Genomic DNA, 22,786 nt, shown 5'->3' with positions numbered 1-22,786 from the left:
TGAAGAGTAAGAGTGGGTGGAATGGGTGGGGTATTCCTCACCTCTGAACTCCTAATCCTAAAGCTGCTCCATGCAGGGCTGGTCTCCCACCACCACGTTAGCATTGAGTATTCTTTAAAATGAAATATCTCTGCCAGCTTTTGTGCCTGCTGTAGATGGTTAAAGATTTTATACCCTAAGCTACGGGTTCATGATTTTTAAAAAATGTTTAAGCCTGTTATTTATCTTCAATAAGTGAAGGGAGGTTACTAATGTGTGATATCAACAAATGGATGGCACTTAAATAATATAATTATACACAGTTTGATATAACTGAACACGACAAGTTTTACCTAGCTGGCCTTGTCCCTACTATTGCACACAAGTTAATAGATCTTGTTCTTTTCTACCCTTCCATATTTTTACTCTTCCATCTCCCACACAATTTTTTCATGTTCTATACTTGCTAACTGTTTTAGTTTACACCTCTTTTTGTTTCTTCCTCATCTATCCTCCCTCCCTTGAACCTCTCCCTCTTTTTCCAACTGGGTTCAGAAACTCATTTCTTCCCCCAGTCTCCCTCGTTCCTTTTCCTCTGGCCTCCATCTCTGTTTCTGGGACCCCATCCTCTGTCCTGCTCACTCCTCCCCAAAGAGCCCTTCGTACCTTGCTGCCCCCTCTCTCTTATTCTCTAGGAGTTTCTCTTTCTCAATAGCTCTCTCTCTACCCTCTACCCTCCCTCTTTTCTCCCTTGGAGGCTGGAAGCGTGCTCTTAAACTACAGGGTGTTTGCATGACAAACCCAACTGTTTCAAAAACAGAGATTGTCCAAGTAGATTCTAGTACAATTATTTCCAAACTGCCATTACAGGATAGAGGTTGCAACACATGGACCCGCCCAACCTCTGAATCCAACAGCAGGCGTAGAGAGTGTGGTCAGTCTCTCTCTCTTTTTTTTGGTCAAGCTCCTGCCACTGGCCACCCTGAAAAGAGTAACACTATCTTTGTAAGAGGTTGTGAAGATGTAGCCATTTTCCCTTACATCATTAGCTTCTAATAATTTAGCTCTGAGCTGTTTGAAGGTAAAACATCTCTGTACATTAAAAGCATGATTAATGAGATTTCGGTCACAGTCCTTCCCTGATCAAATCAGCTACACAGATATACAAACTGTAAGTCAGCCTTACAAAGTTTTACTCATCATTTTGCATGTGACAAGTAATTTTTTGGATGGACAATATCAATAGTATTAATTATCAGTTTTATCATTTTCATCAATCAGTATTACAAAGGGCTAGGAAGTAGGTTTTGTGTTGAGTATGGTAAAAGTTTTACAAAAGTATTGCAAGAGAACTATTCAAAATCACAAACAGAGATCACCCTATTCTCAAATGCATAAAACCAGTTTTATATTGGTACAACTCCATTACTAGTGTAACACAATGCAAAATTAGGCCCAGTATTTACCCTTTGAGACTTTTCCAATTCTTCTTCATTTTTTCTTAAATCCTGACTGCCACCTAACTGCAGTTAATGCTGTCATGCCTTTCCTAGAACTGAGAAGTCTGGTTGGAGTATTTTCTGGAATTCTTATGTGTTTAGCATGCGGCTTTCCACTGTCTTGTTCATAGCAGGTGCGTGCAGTACATCATGTTTTCGGCAATCCCAGTCCCTAGAGGCTTAGACAGTGGGAAAACTAAGTTGGTGTTCAAACTCACCTGTGCCAGGGGATCAGCTCAAAGATTATTTAATCATCTGAGGTCTTATAATTATAAGAACTTTTCAGATTCTTGGTTGGCCCATTTCCAGTCGGATATGCCAAAATATGATCAGCTGAGTGGTTCAGCAGTTGAAGGGAAATTTATCTCACAGTCTAGGTCATATCTGTGCACATACACAAGTCTGAATGATCTAAAACAATATGGAGGAGTTTTCCCTATCTGAAGCACTGTAGGTTAAGTCTAGATGAACATGCACTCTTTAAGGAAGAGTACATTTAAATTTGGACACCCAAATTGTGATGAAGATGCAAGGACCTTCTGATGCCTTCCACAATTCTTTATAAAATGAATTCAAGCCATGGAATCTCTTTTGACTTATAAAAAATATTATATAATACTGTAGTAAAATATTGTGTGGGAACATCAGTGACTCATTTATTTAGAATTAATTAAGTAGGTAATGTAATTTTATTAAAGGCAGTTTTATTAGAATGGATGAAAGTGCAGTGTGTTTTGTCAACAATTAGGTATTAAGACAGAAATATGGCAATCCACTTTATTAGATACTAAATGTCATAGCAATTTTTGACAGAAGTGTCGAAAGAAACCAAAGCAATTTCCTTCACTGCAATATTATCTAAATTGCACTGAAACCTGGATGAGTTGCAAGATGAATCATACACGCTGTAAAGTGTCAAACTGCACAAAGCCATCTCGACAAATGATATGACAAGTGACCACACTGTTCCCAAGGAAGCAAAACAGTCAAACAAGTCACATGCACGAAGTGTTTGTGTTCTTGTTCAGTACAAAGCAATGAACCATAGCTAGAGCTGCAGTATCATTTCATAAGCAAAAAACCACAAGTGTACATATACTCTCTCTAATTCATGCTAAGTCCTCTCTCCTCCCTTTCCACTCCCCGACTCTTTATCCCATGATCCTCTACTTTAAAGAATCTAATTGACTCTGAGCCCAACTAATGAATCAGCCAAATATTTCATTTAATTCATTAGTGGTCATTTTCATTTCCTCTTCCATATTACACCCATTCCTGACAAATGGAACATGAGCATATATCGCAAGATAGATTTTAAAATCTTTCCAGGATAATTCATTTATGGAAAATATGCTGAACTTGCAACAGTTACCCTCCAAGCCCAGTAAAAACCAGGACGTGTTTATGAACATGGGGGATATTGCAAAAGGCAACTGATGCCCCAGTGAGTAAAACGTTAACCATATTTCAATAAAATAAAATAATAAAATAATTATCCTCCTTTAAAAAAAAAAAAGAAAAAAAGAGCCAAGTTCAAGGAAACCTAGAGAGATACAAGAGTCACATTGCTACACTTTTAAACAGCAAAAAGAGGGAAGCACTGCATCTTTCATTGGGAGAGTATGTGAGTGCATGCTGCTGGTGTGGATCTGTGAGCTGACCAAGGGTATAGATGGGAACGAAACAAGTGGAGTTCTGTAGGGAAATGCACCCTTTGCAAAGACTATGCACCCTTTGCAAAGACTAATATACTGCCCCTGTATCCCAGACGTGCTGATGAGTTCTTTTTAAACCAACAAGAAGCTGACAAGCACCACAAATTGTATTCACCAAAACACTTGGTTGCATTGTAGTTTGTTTCTCCCTCCTTCCTAAGTTCAAAATTCTTCTTACTTTATCATAACACATGAAGGGAAAGAAAATATACAGGGTCACACTGGCTTTTTGCAGCATTCAAGGGTTGGAAGCTTTTTCTTTTCTTTTTTTTTTTTTTTTGGACACAAAGATATTGTTGCTGTCATACAGAAGTCAGTACACTATTGTCTTTGGCAATTAATGCAACAGAATGTGATCAATATTATGCTGAATTTTACTTCCCGCCCCCACCCCTGCAAAAAATGTTAAAAGTCATACAAGGCACAAACATGTTTTGGCAAGGTCATCTCTCTTCCTTGCCCTTTCTCTTTTGGCCCTGGGTCAATGATCCTTTGCAGGTTCAGGTGATGACAGTGGGTCCCTTCCGCCCTGTCCTCTCATGAATCTGAGATATTTTCAGTGCAATGGCTATGAGGGGACTCAGCACAGCCTAGGAGAAAAGGAATACAGTGAGCTATGTTAAGAAGAAAAGTCAATCAACACATTATTTTAAAAATCGGTTACTGATTTTTCCCTTGTTTAACATAATATTAACTAATAATATTAAATTTTATACGGGGTCTAAAGTAGATAAGAAAGAGCAATCCCCAGATGTTGTAATGATAATCCCACCACGCACTAAGAGTGATGTTGAGCTGTGTGCGAAATATGCAATACAAAACCACATGAAGTCTCAAACCTGGAATTATTGATGGAGCTGCGCTGAAATTATACAAATGGTATGTTCCCACACTGCATTGTTAACCTGCGGAACTCAAAGACACAGCTATTGAGGCAGGTATCTTGGCAGGAGTCATAAAAATATTTATATGACTAATGTGATATCACCTGCAGTTGTAATACATAGGTTAAAAAGGTATTCCTCATAGAGTTTAAGTTTACAGATATCTATTTACAACTTTAGAAACATTACAGTTTGTATCTATATAAATGGGGGTGGGTTTTTTTGGTCCAAAAGCAAAAGGAATAAAATGAAAATGCAATCAGATAAAGTGACGAAATAACAACATGTCTGTTTATGCTGTCACTGATTTCAACCGAGTTTATGGCCATGGTTATTTATTCAGAAACCTGGCAAGTAATCAGTGGACTATTACCATTCTTTTCCTAACTGTGGATCCACCTCTAATCACACAATGATTAAACTACAACATTAGGGGTGAAGCATTTATACATTTTGTACAATAAATTAATAGGAAGAATATGAACATTAACATTTGTTGGAAAATGCTGCAAAATGAAAAAATAAAATGAGCCAGCTCCTAATATCTGTAATTAGGGACAGATCATTCCCCTAAAACAGTGGTACCTGCATCAGGGAATAATCACCGCAAATGTACCTGTGCAGAGGGGCATTGTCCCACCATGAAAGAAATAGAGATGGCCCAAAGACCCTCCCGGCTCTCGGAGATCTTCAGGAGCACAGAAGCATCTATATCCTCTTAATGGCTCTAGGTTCCCTCTGGCTGTGCCCCAATCCTTGGCTGTAGCTGCCCTAGGGTCTACCTCTCTCAGACAAAAAGGGAGAATTCTTCAAACTGAAGAAGACTGGAAAGCAGAAGCAGCTCACCCAGTTTTACCAGCCCACTACTTTCATGAGCAATAGAACGACAAATATAAACAAGAAAGCAAACAAACAAAACACCGCATTCACTGCCTTGGCTGAAAGCCTTCTTAGTCAGGATTACTCACTTTTAAAATGTTTTTCAAATTTTATTTCTACTTTTAAAAATTGTAAAGCTTCATTATTAGACGTTGAGCTCAAAATAGCATTGAAAGTGTGCCTGGATACACCACAAATATAAATTACTTAATAATTAATACCCAGACATCAAATATTGGTTGAAATGCATTGTTAGCCTTAAAACAGTATGCAACAGCGAAGTTGTGCAGTCTGTAAATTGAGCAAAGCTTCTATTAACTTCAGTGAGAGTTTGGCTCAATTAAGAACCACTGGAGAATATATCCCTAAATCTGTGATTGCCAGGGACAACCACACCTCCCACAAACTAGACATCTCAAACATGCACGTATCTGACAAGTGACAACGTCTGGCACCCTTTGCTTGTGGATGTTTAGACTGGAAGCTTGAAAGATGTGTCTGCCTGGCTCACTGCATTTTTATTCTGCCCAGTCTTACAGAACTCCCATCCACCTGCCTTTCTCCAGCTCCACATTCTCAGTTATGGTTTCCCCCGAATTGCAATCCATTTGCAAAGGATCAGGGTTTCACAGTATTCTAAACTGCACCTGAGGGCTTGTTAAATTCTCAGCAGATTCAGAAGTTTGGCTTTGTACAAACGTTTTCTTTGAACTCAATCCAGATGGGTTGATACCAGGTTAACTTTGGGGAAAATCTCATCCTCGTAGCAAAGTTTCACTTGGTTTATGTCGAATGCTGGCAACATCCCTCCCATTCAAAAACAAATTGTGTGCGATTCTGATACAAAATCATAATTAGCCCAGGTTTGCTTGAAAAGTGCATGAATCTTAGTAAACTTTTTGATCAATCTAGTCTAAGTGTCATTTGTAAGACAATCAAGTCATAGGTGGGTTTTGCATGGTTTAGGAATGAACATTTTGCACAGCTCTAAAATTCTCTCTCTAGTCTAATATGTAAACCTCAAGAAAGCAAACTGGCAAAGTAATTTCACCTCTGACAAAACACATACTTTGCTTAATGTCTCTAGAAAAGTCTCTTGAAAAGTTAAAGCAATGAGAGCCCAAAAGGATCTCACCACACTGGGTGAGTAGGCAACAAAAATGGCAGATGGAATTCAATATTGGTAAGTGCAAAGTAATGCACATTGAAAAACATAGTCCCAACTATACACACGAAATGATAGGATCTAAATTAGCTGTTACCACTCAAGAAAGATCTTGGAGTCATTGTGGATAGTTCTCTGAAAACATCTGCTCAATGTGCAGCAACGGTCTAAAAAGCTAACAGAATGTTAGGAATCATTATGAAAGTGATCGATAATAACACAGTAAATATCATAATGCCATTATATATATATACAGTACGCCCACACCTTGACAACTGCATGCAGTTCTGGTCACCCTATCTCAAAAAAGATATATTAGAATTGGAAGAGGTAGCGAGAAGTCCAACAAAAATGATTAAGGGGGTGGAACAGGTTCTAGATCAGGTAAGATTAAAAAGACTGGGACTATTCAGCTTAGAGAAGAGTTGACTAAGGGGAGATATGATAGAGGTCTATAAAATCATGAATGGTGTGGATAAAATGAATGGAAGTGCTCTATACCCCTTCACATAACAGAAGAACCAATGAAATTAATAGGTAGCAGGTTTCAAACAAACAAAAGGAAGTACTTCTTCACACAATGCAGAGTCAACCAGTGGAATTCATTGATAGACTCATAGACTCTAAGGTCAGAAGGGACCAATATGATCATCTAGTCTGACCTCTTGTACAACGCAGGAGATAGGGAATATTGTGAAGGTTTAACTGGATTCAAAAAAGAATTAGACAAGTTCATGGAGAATAGGTCTATCAATGGCCATTAGCCAAGATATCAGGGACATAACCCATGCTTTGGATGTCCCTAAGCCTCTGACTGCCAGATGCTGGGACTGTACGATAGGGGATGGATCACTCAGTAATTGCCCTATTCTTTTAATTCCCTGTGGCAATGGCCACATTAGGAAGACAGGATACTGCTAGATGGCCATTGGTCTGACCTAGTATGGCCATTCTTATACTGTTACGAGAGAATGCTCCCCACTTGGGATTCAAAGCACTTTAATGAACACCAGATAATGTTTACAACTTCTTTTACATGAATTCAAACATCGGCTTTTGTGTGTGTGTTTGTTTTTTCTTGGGATGGTAGGATGGATTTAGCAGGGAAAAAAAGTAAGACATTGCACTAGCCTTTGTATTTATAGGCTCTTCTCATCTTATAATGTACTCAGGTGAACATGGTGGAACATTATGACATAGTTGTGTTTACTCACATTGCCATTTGCACCAGCTCTTTTATCTCATCTCCTGTCAGCCCACAGAAAAATAACAAAAAAACCAATCAAACTAGTCAGTTATTCAAAGAATGTCACAAGGGGGCAGAGATCCATTGCCAATCAGCTATACCTTGTGTGGCTTTTGTACAGGTTTTAGGGTACTTAGACAAAATGACCTTTTAGAATTTTCCATATCAGGACAGTTACAGAAACCCAACTGCAGACGTCTAACCAGAGCTACAGCAGCAAGAACCAGCAGAACTTGCTTTTCTGGAAGAACTAATTCTTCTCTGGAGAGATAGGCAAGTGGTTCAAATACAAAAGGATTAACCATCCTAGGATGACCAAGGTTTGCTATACGGAGCTGCATGAAGATGGCCAATCTACCAAGGGCTTTCCCCCATCCCTAGCTCTGGAACTCCTCCAGAACTTTCTTCCACACTCGGATCTCTCTACCCCCTCAGCTGCCCTCTCCCCCAGATTTCCCATCTATAAAGACGGGGCATAGCACTTACCTAATACATAGGGATATTGTGAGGATTAATTATTGTTTGGACAGTGTCTTGACAGTGTAAAGAACTGCAAGAACTAAGTATTTTTTATACTGCAGTCAGCCTAGAAACCCCAGCCACAGACCAGCACCCCATTCTTCTTGTTCTTTAAACCTATTCCCATTCTCTATCTGTTAAGCCTTACATGACATTAGTGCAGAAATAAGTTCCCCATGTGATGCACAGTACATTAGAATCCAGCTCACAACACAAAATGTAGTATTCAAAACGACAAAAGAATGAAGGAATGGACTAAATAACAATTACAAAATAAACCTAGTACTAACTTTACAGCCTGTCTGGTATTATACTCTATTATACAGCCTGTCTGGTGCTATGGGTGTGTCTCTTGCAGCCTCTGTCTCATGGCACTAAGTACACATAAGCATGCATATAAAAGGAGACTCTGACTTGACCTTGAACAGGTTTTACATGCCCAAAAGGCAGACGTTGTTTGGCAGTTTAATTCACAGTGCACAAGAAACTCTAAGTAATGTGCTTGACCCAGGTTACTCTGAAGCATTAAGCTGCCTTAATCTACAAGAGTCAAGGCTCCTCGGGGCTGGTGAAGGCACTGAGTTTACCTCAATGAAGTGATGCACTCAGTGACTGAGCACAGAGAGTTGACATCACTGCAAGTGTCTGCCTGCTCTGCCTGCTGACCCAAGGACAGTGTTAATGATGATCTCAAAGATCAGAAGACAAACTGTTCCGCCCTTAGCTGGAAAGAAGAGGGTGTGTATGTGGGGTAAGGAGGGCAGTGCAAGAATGTAAACTGAGTTCTACTTGGAACCATCTGACCTTGTAACAAATGATTCCTCTTTAGTACTTCCAAAGAGCTAGGACGCAAGGTCTAGGGTTAATGAGTTCATATCCAGGTTTCATGAGCTCTTCTATAATCATTGACACAAGATGCATTTTTTAAATGCGTGTGGAAAAGAAATAGTTTGGAAATGCTTTTTTTTTTAGTTCTAACTGTCCGCAGTGTGACACACTGTAAGGGGACATAGTGTGGCATCAGAAGCTAAAGTATTTGAATGACATGGAACATGCTGAGTTATAGAAGAGTATGATCAAACAGCTGAAAACGCCCCCACCTCTCACTAATGCTTATGAAAAGTCCCATATAATTTAATAGTAAATGAAAAACTTTATATAGACTTTTTTTAACCATCCTATAGATTTAATATTAAACTGTATCTCTACTATATGACTTTATAGATTACTTCAAAACACCAATAGAAAGGATATAAGTCTCTATTAAATTTTACTTTTTCTTAGAATTATTGCTACATCTTATTACATATACAGAAACCTGTTGTTTCATACCTATTACATTCTATGGAACTTTTCCCAGTAGGGTTCTCATTTGAAAGAATTCTCTTTCGAAAGAAAAACAGACACATACAAAGTCTGTAATTGGGTGCTGTTAATCAGATTCTTATGTAGCTAGTTAGTGTAGCAAAACATCTAGTTCAAGTAAGGTCCTTTTATATTTGTGATCTACTTTGTTCTATGTCTGTTCAGCACCTGCACAGTGTGCTCCAGGTCCACAATTTCAACTTCAATATGCATAATAAATAACAATGTACCATGAATAAAAATGGGCAGATATTTGAAGCAATTCAACCTTTTAGCTGCACTGTTTCCTGTGCCTGCTCTGCACAATACCAGCATGACACTGGTGTTTGAAATAACATTTTATTAACCATCACAGCAAATCAAAGAGATTCTGAATATAGACTGCACATTTTTTCCTTTAGATTTAAAATGTTATCCAACTTCAATGATTGCACGCAGGTAGCTAGGCAAAGGACAGGTAAATATTAGCCTTCTGTCATGATTTATTAATCAGCAATAAATATGGGGTGAGTCAGAAACTGAAGCTGCCCATAAACATATGGGTCACCAAAAGCTCATTTTGAATACATTACACCCACTCAATTGCTCTGTTATCCTTTTCACCTGGATTAAATTTAGCATAACCAATTGCTTGGTATACATAAGGGGGGAAAGTGCCAATGCATGAAAGTCCAAGGCTCTAGATAGAAGCAAGCATGCAATGCTTATCGCTATGGAATGATAAGATAGAAGTCTGGCAGAGGCTGCTTCTAGCCTGGCTAGTTAGAGCCAAAGAAATGGTCCCCAGGTACTTTGGGCCCAGATCCTCAATGGTATTTGGGCACCAAACTCCCACTCAACAGAAATTAGGAGCCTAAGTACCTTTGAGAGTCTGGACCTTGGCCTTTAAACATCTTCCTCCTACTTAGCCAGAAAGCAGCCTTAAGGTATGTCTGTACTGCCAGCAGCACTGTCGGCATCACTGGATCGATGCCGCAGGATTGACTGAGCAGGCAGGGGAGACCCGCTCAATCAATTCCAGAAGTGCTCTCCGGTCGACGCTGTAAATCCACCCCCGTAGAAAGCGTAAGGCTGCGTCTACCGGTGGGCATTTTCTGTCGGCACACCACAGTGGAGATGCCACGGTAAGTAAAAGTTAGTAAGTCCACAGGAGATATGCAAGCTACATACAGTAGCTTCCGTATCTCCCATCGACTGCCGCCGTCACTGTAGACCAGGCCTTAGAGAGACGGAGGTGGGGTGAGGTGACATGACACCTTTTATTGGACTAACTTCTGTTGGAGAGAGAGGCTATGTCTATACTACAGAAATTTGTTGACATAAGATCCTATCCTTGGGTCGGTGGAGTGCATCCTCACTAGGACCACTTCCATCGACTTAAAGGCCAGTGTGGGGGGAGCTGAGAGACCCATCTTTCAGCTCCCTGCAGGGAGCCCACAGGCTTCCAGCTGCCCCCCCCACTACCGATCCCAGCTGGGGCACAGAGACTTTCCAGCAACCAGACCCTCCAGCTTGCCTAGTCCCAGCTCGCAGCCGGGAGCTGAGAGGCAGTCGCCCAAGCCCCGGCTACCAACGGGGCTGCAGCTGCCTGCGCCCGCGCCCAGGTTCACAGCCAGGCGGCAGCCGCCCACGACCCACAGCTGGAGCCCAGCGCCTTGCAGAACCAGGCTCCAGCCCCATCTCCCAACTTGTCATTGACTAGTATGACAGCCCCTCCACTGCTCTAAGGGGACATAGTGTCTACACTGATACTGTGTCGCCCTACCTCTGCTGACAAAAGCCCTACGCCTTTTGTCAAGGTGGTTTTATTTTGTCGACAAAACAGGGCAGTTTTGTCAACAAAAGGGTGGTTGCAGTGTGTACACCAGGATTGTTTTGTCAACAAAAGTCACCTTTTGTCGACAAAACTCTCTAGTGTAGACCAGGTCAGAGAGAGAGAGAGAAGCTTTCAACCTTTCACACAGCTCTTCTTCAGTTCTTCTCCAGTGCTGTAAATTAAAAATGCTTAAACAGCAAGTACATTTTCTCTAATTTATTTTGCTCACACAGTGATGACTGGCTTTTTTAAATGAATTCCTCTGATTCTAAATCTTATGCACCACTGGTAAGGCTACTTCCTGGCTAGCTAGTAGGAGAGAGTGAATGGTCATGGAACATGGGGTCCCCTCTTTCGCTTCTGCTAGCTAGCCAAGAAGCAGTCTCATCTGATTTATTTCACAAGGACTGCATGCTCATTTTTATCTAGAACCTTGGACTTTTAGGTATCAGCACGTTTCATTATTCCTGTCTTATCCCTTGCACTTTTATGTGTATTGGCATGTTTCATTTTTCTTGTTTATCAGACATTTGGTTATGATAAATTTAACCTTGGTGAAAAGCATAACAGATTAATTGAATGGGTGGACTGTGCTAAAAATAAGATTTTAGTGACCCTTAAATTCATTGATAGCTTCAGTTTATCATTTGCCCCATTTTTATGGCCTATTTATAAACTGGAACAAAAGAGGCTTTTATTAACCGTTCTTTTACCTAGCTACAAGGGTACAATCATTAAAGCTGTAATCTTTGAAAAGGAAGCGATACATTTTAAAGGCTAAGAGGCTGGAAAGGCAACAGATCTCCCTGCCTGGCAAAAAGCTGTCATACTGTGCTCTAGCTAGTCTCACCTGAAGAAATGGCTTCTTGGAACCATATTCAGTTTGGATAATTTAGAGCAGCCTCAAGATTGCTTTAAACAATGCCAAGGCTTGTGTAGAACAAGATTCCAAAGCAGTGAGCAACAACCAGCTTCTTCACAGTTCACACACTGACCACAGCTATGAATCTTCCTCTAAATGTACCATTGCCAAAGTGTCATGCTATTGAAGTGGAAGAGCAGAACACTGATGACTTCTGATGATTTTGCAAGTGAAAGCATGCAGATGTCATTGTCATAGTCGAACATAGCTATGGTGATAATGTAAGTTCAGACCTTCTGAGAGCTCTTCAACATCAGCTTAATTCAGGAGCAGTAGATGTCTTCAACATTATAAGAGTGCCAAAGATCAATTGGTAATTATTTCACAAAAATAACTGAAAGGCAAAGACTGGAACTTGATATGAAAGTTGCAATCTTCTTTTCTGCTGACATCAACATCTTCAGTGTAGCACAAAATCAGAAATTTAAAGAAGTGATTGACACATGGATATACTATTCCAGACACATTTAAACTCACAGCTCTATTATTAGATGCTACAAATACAGAATCAGAAGAAACACTGGGGGAAGAACTAAAGAATCAAAAGACCACAAATTGGTTGATCAGACATCAGAAATATGCCAATAATGGGTACAAGCATTTCTACTTATTGCTACTGATTATACGCCTGGGAAGAAAATTGCAGAATACCATATTCATTGTGTCCAAGTTGCTGAAATGCTATCTTAGAATCCAGAGAAAAATATGAGAGGTATGGTCCTTTGTCATCTGCTCTGATGACAAAAAGGAAATGGAAAAAATGAGAGAACTTATCAGGTGCAGTCAACCTACATTTCTGACAGAGTTGCTCTGCCCTTTGTTGAGGCAATAACACCGTCTAATGGTCCTAAAGGACACTGTAAAAGTTAAAAAATCCTTCTGCAAATATCAGCCTCCTAGTTGGTGAATTTTATAAGGATCCCAGCTACAGCTTAGGGAAAAAGGAAAAAAAGGTAAAGTTTCAAAGTTCAAAAAAATTCTACCAGCTCAATTCCCAACAATGTAGTACAACTCTCCAGATGACTGTCTCTCTGTAGATATGTCGAAGTTTGCACTGAACACTGAGAACTCTTTGGTCAAATCATAACACCAATTATGCATAGCAACGGTGTCTACAAAGAGGCACTCAATTAAACAAGCAGTTCAAAAGGTTTCAGAAGAACTGACAGGTTATTGACCGAGGACAATACTATCCAAGATTCGGGGAAAATCAGGATTGATCTATTAACAATAACTAGAACCAAACGAGGACAAAAACTAACAATTTATAACTGACAATTCAGAGAGGCTATGGAACCATTCCATTACTTAGCCAACATGACAGATCCCAAATACAAAGGTCATAGGTGGAGCCCAGAATGGCGAGAAGAGGCTGAAATGTGACTGATTGAACATAATCTTAAATCTTTTATGTAGCCGGATTTCTATCCCAAATCTACGTTTGTGAAGGAGATTTTGTCACAGTTCCTTGAATCAAAATGGTGAAAAACTGGAACTAAAAATCATAGAAAAGAAAACTGCTGAATTAAGAATGTTGTCAATTTTGTAAATTATTTTTACTCGTCCCCAGCATCAATCAAGTGTATACGTGTGCATTTAGCATGTTTGGTTTGGTCTGGTTGAAGCGTTACAAGCAAATAAGTTGGCGAAAGTATATCGGTATTGACCTTAATAGAATGGAGACTGTTATTGTGTTCTTGTTTTACTTAATTGAAAGCTTGCAATTCTATGTGTCTGCTTTTCTGTGTTTGATGAAAAAAGCAAGCTTGCAGAGTGAATCACAGAGTTTGTTTTGAGTTTCATTTTATAAAACCTTCTGGGGCTTTTCAGTGAGTCCACACTGCCCTTGAAAATACCAGTTGATTTTTTGTGGGCTATGGGGATAATCACAACCACCACACTAAACATAGGTGTATAATTTATCAGAAGTCTGGGTATAAAACTGTTAATTTCCTAGATGTTTTACTTATGGAAAGCAACACTTGGTATTAGCAGCTGCCAGATTAAGCTTTTCTATAGCAGATGTTCACTAATAATAGTGGCCAAAATTTTCAAAAATAGATGCCTAAAGTTATGCTTCTATTTTTGAAAATCTTTACTATCCTGTATATGTTCTGATATAACAGGATGATTAAGTGGTGCATAGGGTTTTTTGCAGACCACCAGCACTGAGATGCATTTCCTCCTGAGTGAGATTCAGGAATTATTGTTTCCTGTAGAAGTATAACAGATTACCTTGAATTCTGAACAAGTAATTTTGTTTATTTTAAGGGAATGATTATTCCCCATCTTTTTGATAGAAATGAAACCCTTCACCGTTGTCTTGGTGAATCTTGTTAATATGTATCTAGTAATGTGCTAGAAAGAATGTATGTGGATTCTGGGACCGTTAACAAGCATATTTTATATTGGTTTGAATGCTGCTTATCAAAAGAACAGTGCACCGTCTGGGTTGAGAATGCAAAAGGAGAAGAGAAGCAAAATGGTGAAACTTCAGAAAGTTTGGAAGATTAGCTTGATTTGGATGGGAATGTAAAAGTTTGGATGCTTATATGAGTCTTATTCAAGTTAGCTGAACATCATGGATCTGTAAAACTGAGTTAAAAAAACTTGAATACAGGCTCTCTCACAAGATTGCAATACTTCTTGCTTGTGGTTAGGGCATGAATATCGTCTCATGGTGTTTTGGACCTTCTGTTTCTGATATCAGCTGGAATCTGTATGTGCAGAAACATGTGGCAATGAAAAACTTATTTTTAAAAAAGTCGAGTGTTTCCAAATGTCAAAATAAACAACAAAATAAAATAAAAGGCTTGATTAGGGAATATTGGAGGAATGTGGTTCTTTTGACTGAAGCAGTTCAATCATCTCTTACCTAGGCAGACAAGTAGCAAAAAGTCAGTAAGTAATACTGTGATTTGGTTTGCAATGCACAAAGTATGGCACAAACAACAGAGTGATATCTGTTTGGCTGCCTCAACCAGAGTGCATTGACACAAAGGATACATATGAAAATCAGGCTAAGTAGAAAAGGTAATTACACTAAAACAAAAATGAATATTCTCCAAAGTCTTGTTTGCCCTTTGAATTCCTGCTCATCTATGCATGTTAGATGTCACTGATCACTTCACTGTAACTGGAAATAGATAGGAAATATTGGTTAAATAAAAGGAAGCTGCAGAACCAAAATTCTGTTTCAGCGCTTCTTTATGCATGCATTCCTATTAACCTAAGTGGGAGCAAAGTACACCAGTGAGGAAAGAATCTACCCTTGGCTGCACAATAATATTGTCTCTCTGAGAAAGGGATTTCCTTATTTATTAACTACTTATTACAGTGTGAATGTTTCCACCTATAGTCACTGATGTTCTGCTGTACAATTGTTAAGCATTCATTTGCTAAGATGGATATTACTTGAAAGTAGAATGGAGTTCATTGCCCAGTTGAAGGTAAGGATCAGTGACCCCCTGAGTCCATACTCTCTTACTGTAGTCAGTGAAACATCTGGCTTTAGGAAAGATCAGCACTGGAAATTATATTCCACCATGGGATTAGGTTGGAGAAAGAGGGAGTATTTGAGGTGGGAATTCTATTTGCCCCTGCATGCACCAAGGGAGGAGGTGACACAGTGATCCTCTTTCTACTATCCTTCATGAGTCTGCGCAGAAGCTGGCACAATAGTACTCCTTGGAGTGCTGGGCTTCAGACAGGCTAGCCCAATCGGTGATGCTCTGTGACCCCAAGGGGACATGTCCGACTAGTGGGAGTTGAAAACATTCTGCTTGCATTCACTCTGCAGAAGCAAAATGCTTCAGAGCACTTCTACTTCAATAGCTCCACACCATCCTCAGTACTCCAGAGGGGAGTGAGGCCATAATTTGGCCCTAAATTTACAAAGGTAGAACACCTATTTTGTTTTTTACTAGTGTTGCAAATGGCTGGCTTCACCCTAGTGGGTCTCGCGCTTCTGCCTCTTGTAGTGGGCCAGGGCGTTTTCAGTTACCCCATCTCCCCAGAGAGAGGGGTAAGGACCTGGACCCGCCTGCTCCTCCGGGTCCCAGCCCAGGGGCCCTATGAGTAGCAGCTATGAGCTGCTGGCACTGTACTCGCAGCTGCTGACTTTTCCCCTGGGCTAATTTCCCCCCTCTGTCTCTCTGGCTCCTCAGGCCCTGCTTCCTTGCTGCCTGGACTGGGCTTCCTTACCCAGGCTCCTGTGCCTGGGGGAATGTCTCAGTCTTGCCAGAGGCAGGTTTCCCCCTCCTGGGTTCAGTACCTCTCTCAGGACTCCTCCGCTCTTCCACGCAACACTGTGCTCCTTTCTGCTCCTCCACACAACTCTGTACACCTCTCTGCTCCTTAGCACAGCACAGCACAGCACAGCTACTCCTCCAGCTCATGCACTGTCTCTCTGGAGCAGAGGGCTTTTATCAGGCACCTGGCTGGGCCTTAATTGGCCTCAGCTGCTCCGAACTGCCCTCTAATGACTCTGGCTAGTCCACAGGGAATAAAGCCCAGATCATTCTGGGGCTTACATATCTCCCCTCTACCACTCTCCTATTGCCCTCTGCCCTTGCTATATCACACAAGATATTAATATAATGCAACTGCATTACCTAGACCTGGCAATGGAGGTTGATGTAATGCCGCTTACGTCGACCCCCGGCACATAAGTTCCGTCAATTTAAAGTGTGGTAAAGATCGACCTAATAAAACCACCTCTGCAAGTGGCATAGCATTGAAATCTAATTCCATGGGTCAAATTTGAGGCAGTGTAGGCAGAGCGCAACGTAAATTGATGCCATTGGCCTCTGGGAGGTATCCCATAATGCCCCGTTGTGACCATTCTGGACATTCACGCTCTGCTGTAACGTGGCCATGTACACAGGAAATAGCTCCTCCCCTCAAGCCCCAGGAAATTTTGAATGTCCATTTCCGGTTTACACAGTGTGGAGAGAGCTCTGTAGCTGAACTGCTCATGGTGACTGCATGACTCAAATGTGCTCCAGCTTGGAGTCGACCAGTGGTCTTGGATCTCATCAGTCTGTGGGGCAAAGAGTCTGTTCTGGCTCAGCTCAAAACCAGCAAAAGAAATTTAGATATCCACGAGAAGATATCTCATGGCATGTTGGAGAAGGGGCACAACAGGGATGCGCAGCAGTGCTGCGTTAAGATCAAAGAGCTGAGGCAGGCTTATTAGAAAACTAGGGAAGCTAACAGCTGTTCTGGCTCCTTTCCCAAAACATGCTGCTTTTATGAGGAGCTGCATGAAATTCTTGGTGGTGACCTCACCACTGTGCCATCACACAGCATCAATACTTCCAAAGAATCCCAGTCCAGGAACAATGAGGAGGACTCTGTGGACAAGGAAGATGAGAATGCGAAGAGCAGGATGCAGGAGAGCGGGGTATCCATCCTCCCTGAGAGCCAGGACCTGTTCGTTATCCCAGAGCAGTCCAGCCACACACAAGACAGCAGGACTGATCGAGATGCAGGAGAAGGCACATCTGGTGAGTGTGTGTGGCAAATTTTTTTTTTTTTTTTTTGCTGTTATCCAGTCCAGCTTCTTAAAAGGAGTTTGTGTTTTTGAGGGGAGGGTCTTACTGGGTGGTGGCAAACTTCAGTGGAGGGTTACTCCCGGAACAGACTATTTATGTGCGGAGGTATGCTTCGAGAATCCTCTGTGGATATCTCAAGGAAACTTTCATGTAGGTAATCTGTTAACCTTTGGGGTGGGCAGCTTTATTTCTTCCACCATCGTAGGATACTTTTCCCCGCCACTCTGCTATTAAATGAACAGGCATCATTGCCGAACATAGCATAGCAGCATAAGGGCCAGGCCTGTACCCCGATGCTTGCAGCAAATCTTCCTTTCTGCCTGCGTTACCCTCAGGAGACTAATATCACACATGGTCATCTAGGGAAGATGATGCAAGTTTAAAGTACCCAACCAATACAGTCATTCCATTTCATTCCTCTGCCATGGACAGGGTCCCTGGTCACTTCCCCAAGACTATTCCTAGTCCTAGTACTATTGAAATGGGCATTATGGGTTGGGACATTGATTGCCCTATGCTTTCTGCCGCTACAATTCACCCGCAGTGTCCTCTAATCTGTTCTGCCCACCTCCTCCCAAACCAGTCTTTGGCATGTTACAGGGGAGCCCGGTGATCCCTCTCCTTGCTCAAGTGTGGATTGTGGATTTTAGTGCTAATGAAGCCTCTCTATAACAGATGCAAGGGCCCCTTGCTTACCATGTCTGTAATGCCAGTCAGACCCTTCCGAGATGTACAGAATTGAATCCCGGTCTGGCTTAGCCTTATGAACATGAAGGGTAGTTCTTTTTACATTGCCGAACTCCAGCTGAAAGACTTTCCCAGATTAGGAAGCAGAAGGAAAAAATGCGGGATGACATATTCAGCAAACTAATTAACGCCTCCATGGCTGCTGACACAGAACTCAGAGCCTGGAGGATCATAGAATCACAGAAGATTAGAGTTAGAAGGGACTTCAGGAGGTCATCTAGTCCAACCCTCTGCTCAAAGCAGGAGTAACCTCAGCTAAATCATCCCAGCCAGGGGTTTGTCAAGCTGCAGCTTAAAAACCTCTAAAGATGGAGATTCATATTAAAGATGTTAAGATTCCACCACCTCCCTAGATAACCCATTCTAGTGCTTCACCACTCTCCTAGTGAAAACTTTTTCCTGATATCCAACGTAGATCTCCCCCACTGCAACTTGAGACCATTCCTCCTTGTTCTGTCATCTACTACCATTGAGAACAACCTAGCTCCATCCTCTCTGGAACCCCCTTTCAGGTAGTTAAAGGCTGCTATCAAATCCTCCCTAAGTCTTCTTTTTTGCAGACTAAACAAGCCTAGGACAAGGATGTCCTTGTCTGAAAAACTAGACATGGACATGGAACACAGAAGATCTGCACAGGAGCAGGAGTGTGATACGCAACAGCAGATGTTGCGTATTATAAAGGATCAGTCTGACATGCTGAGGCGTCTGGTAGAGCTCCAGGAGGAGCAGCAGCAGGACACAATCCCTCTGCAACCTCTCTAAAATGTTCCACCACCTACTGCTTTGTTATCAGCCCCCATCCCCAAGCGGTTTAGGAGAAGACTGAGCAGGGTGCAGTACGTGCTGCACTCCACACCGGTGGAGGTGAGCAGAAGGACGCGACAGCCCCTTTAAGAACTGCACGCAACCACAGTTGCTTGCACAGTGACACTTTACAAGGTTAAGTTATCCTCCTTTCTCTCTCTCCCCCCCCCCCCCCCCGGTTCAAAAGGTTCACAAATAAAACTTTGTAGCATTAAAAAACATCTGTCTTTATTCATTCATAGCTTGGGTCAGAAGAGAAGAGGAGGGGGCTGCTGGAGCGAGGATGGGGGTGGGAAATAAAGGCACGGCACAGACATACATTACTGCAGTTCATTGCAACACTGGTTTTTCAATGCTTCTCAAAGCTGAAGCACTCCGCGGTTGGCTCTGAGCGTAGCACTGAAATCTGGCTGCTCAAAATTTGCAGCCAACCTATCAGCCTCCATGGCCCAAACCTGGGGGAACTTTTCCCCCTTCATTTCACACAAATTATGGAGCACACAGCATGCAGATATAACTGATGGGATGTTCTTTTCACTGATGTCAATCGTAGTAAGCAGACATCTCCATCTGGCTTTTAAGTGGCCAAATGCTTAAGTGACCACCATTCTACCTTGCTGAGCCTGTTATTGAAATGCTCCTTCTTGCTGTCCAGGTGCCCGGTGTAGGGCTTCATTAGCCAAGGTAGCAAGGCAGGATACCCCAGGATCACTACTGGCATTTCCACATCCCCAATGTTTATTTTTTGGTCAGGGAAGAAAGCGCCTGCCTGCATCTTATTGAACAGACACGAGTTCCTAAAGATGCGCGCGTAATGCACCTTTCCAGACCACCCCACACTGATGTCGGTGAAACGTCCCCTGTGATCCACAAGGGCCTGAAACACCATTGAGAAGTATACCTTCTGGTTTATGTACTCTGTTGCAAGTGGTCAGGTGCTAGGATAGGGATATGCATGCCATCTATTGCCCGCCCCACAGTTTGGGAACCTCATTGCGGCAAACCCATCAACTATGTTCTGCACATTTCCCAAAGGCACTACCCTTCTTTGCAGAAGCCTATCGATGGCCCTGCACACTGCATCACAGCAGCTCCAACGGTGGATTTACCGACTCTGAATTCATTCCCGACTGACTGATAATAGTCTGGGGTTGCCAGCTTCCACACAGTGATGGCCACTCGCTTCTCCACTGTCAGAGCTGGTCTCAAGTGAGTATTTATGCACTTCAGGACTGGGGATAACTCTGTGCAAAGTTCAAAGAAAGTGGCCTTTTGCATACGAAAGTTCTGCAGCCACTGCTCATCATCCCACACCTCCATAACGATGCGATCCCATCAATCTGTGCTTGTTTCCCGGGACCAGAACTGGTGCTCCACGGACTGAAGATGGTGCGTGACAACCTGCAGCAAACAGGAATTGTTCCGCCCTATGGCTTGTAGCAGGGCAGCCTCAGTAACATCGCTATTTCCGTGCTGCAGTTACTCTCTTGCCTTTGAAAATACTTCAGGATAAGCTGTGAGGTATTTGTGATGCTCACAATGATAGTGCAGAGCTGAGCGGGCTCCATGTCTCTCCAGCAATAGCATGCACGCGGCATAGAAAAACAGCACGAAAAAGAGTTTGCAGTTTGTTTGGGATAAGAAGGGAGGGGGGAGGGAACACGTTGCATCATGGGAAGACGACAAGCTTCCCAAAAGCCTCTGTGGCTAGTTGCACTGTGGGATAGCTACCCACGGTGCATTGCTTTGAATGTCGACTCGAGCATGGCGAGTGGGGACACAAGAGCCCAGTGCAAGGAGCGTGGTGTGATCACGCTCCTGCGACTTCTAAAATTTGGTGGATGAAAGTCGATTTAAAGCAAATCGACTTCAGTCTGCAGTGTAGACATATTCCTAGTCATCAAAAAGGAGCTCTAGATTGAATACCACCATTGACCATTAGACAGCACTCTAACCCATCTATGGTAATATATATTGACATGAACTAGCTTTTTGAAGACAAGACCAAAGTACTGTGTACACAACAGTTCATTCTGCTGCAGCTGTTGCAAAATGAGATGAAATTCCTTTAAAAGCAGAAGACTTTTTTTTTCCTTCCCAGCACCAAACAGCATACAACTATCAATGAGTATTGAGGGGACTGGATGACAAAGGAAATGACTTTTTTCACCTCTAGGGTTGCCTGTTCAAATTCACCCTGGATCAATAGTGAAACAAAATTGCTATAATCTGACAAGTTGTGTGTAAAATCAGCTGGTGGTCCCAGTTCAGGTTTTAGTGGAAAGGGTCCATATCACCATATCTGGCACTGTTAGTGGCAGTCTCTGGATTGGATTAAATATGCACCTCCAGAGTTAACTTCTAGAACAGAGATAACACACATTGGCAGGGCAGTCCAGCGATGCCTGCACTGCCGTTCTCCATGCTGGCACACGTACAGTGAATTGTCAAGTTGACTTTCATCTCCAGTTCTCTCAATCCAGTATTTTCACAAATACTAACTTCACTTAAAACATTTATGACTTTCTCTTCATTTAAAAACATTAAGTGTTAAACATTAAACATTCATTTTAGAACATCTTTTTAAAAGGACACAAACTTAAAGCCAGCTCAGTGTCTCTCTCCTTAATGCCTTAAAACCATGAATGTTTAACAATTCATTGTTACAGAAACTATTCCATTATGAGGCACTTTTTCCTTTTGTAATTAAGATGGTCAGAAAGTTTAATTAATTCAGCCTTGAAGACTGGCAGAACATTCCTTATTGTTTTCTACTGTGCTTTATAAAGCATTAGAGAAAAAATCATTTTGTTGGGAGGTGGGGGAGGAAGGGGAAATCATCCTTTTTGTCAGGATATGCTGGACAGAAAATATGGTCAGACACGTGTGTTTGCTTCATAGACTGCAAAGTTACCAAAAGTCCATGCAGATCTCTCAGATGGAAATCAACACTTAGTCCTGTCCCCTCAACTGACATACTTTCACTTGGTTTAGGTGCTGCCTATCGAGGGCAAACAGCCATTTTTCAACACTTATGCGTAAACATGGTTTAATTACAACTGTTACCAATCTCTGATATAACCAAGTTTGGTTGAGCAGTTTGGAAGGGGTCAAAATGGTGATTTTCAGACAAAACACATTTATTAACCCATATACGCTGGCTGGCTAAATCGTGTCATAACCTGAGATGGTCACAAGCATATAGTGATGTATTTTCAAAAATAAAATTTGTAAAGCTGAGAAGAGATAAAACTGTTTATTCATTATTTTAAAACAAATGTTTTGCAGAAATAAAATGGTATTAAAACAAGCTTTAATTTTATTGTTTAAACTGGAAACTTTTATAGATTTAAAAACATGATTAGATTTTTTTTCTAGTAATAAGATGAATTATACAACACTTATGTTTATTTTATTGGGACTCTTGATAATGCACTTTGCATTCCCTATAATGATTATGGAACCACAGTAGCCATGCTATATTAAGACTAAATCCAGCTTAATACCTCTTTTCATTCAACAAAATGAAAGATCTTCCCAAAATTTCACATGCTGCACCTCAACCTAAGGTAGAGTTTTCTTGGGAAGTTTGGTAAAAATCAGAGAGCTGAAAACAAAGTAAAATATTGAGATTTTTGGGTATCAGCTGCCCTCCAATGAAACACTCTCAGCCTTAACTCTTCTTTAGAAA

At 41.4% G+C, this 22,786-nt stretch overlaps 1 protein-coding gene across 1 annotated transcript in view; it reads right to left on the bottom strand.

The window, feature by feature from the left end:
- Nucleotides 1-2,241: 2,241 nt before the first annotated feature.
- Nucleotides 2,242-22,786, bottom strand: part of PGM5 (phosphoglucomutase 5) — a 129,738-nt gene continuing 109,193 nt past the window's right edge. Inside the window, exon 11 of the mRNA XM_067569338.1 lies at nucleotides 2,242-3,783. Within this exon, the coding sequence (XP_067425439.1) occupies nucleotides 3,694-3,783 (90 nt within the window). The 3' untranslated portion in view covers nucleotides 2,242-3,693. The remainder of the gene's footprint in view (nucleotides 3,784-22,786) is intronic.

The sequence above is a fragment of the Emydura macquarii genome, unplaced genomic scaffold, assembly GCF_026122565.2.
Source record: "Emydura macquarii macquarii isolate MOO-44397 ecotype Brisbane River unplaced genomic scaffold, CSIRO-AGI_Emac_v2 contig_2897, whole genome shotgun sequence".
Taxonomy (NCBI): domain Eukaryota; kingdom Metazoa; phylum Chordata; order Testudines; family Chelidae; genus Emydura; species Emydura macquarii.
Note: the sequence above shows the minus strand (reverse complement) of the source record. Positions and strands in the feature narration are given on the sequence as shown.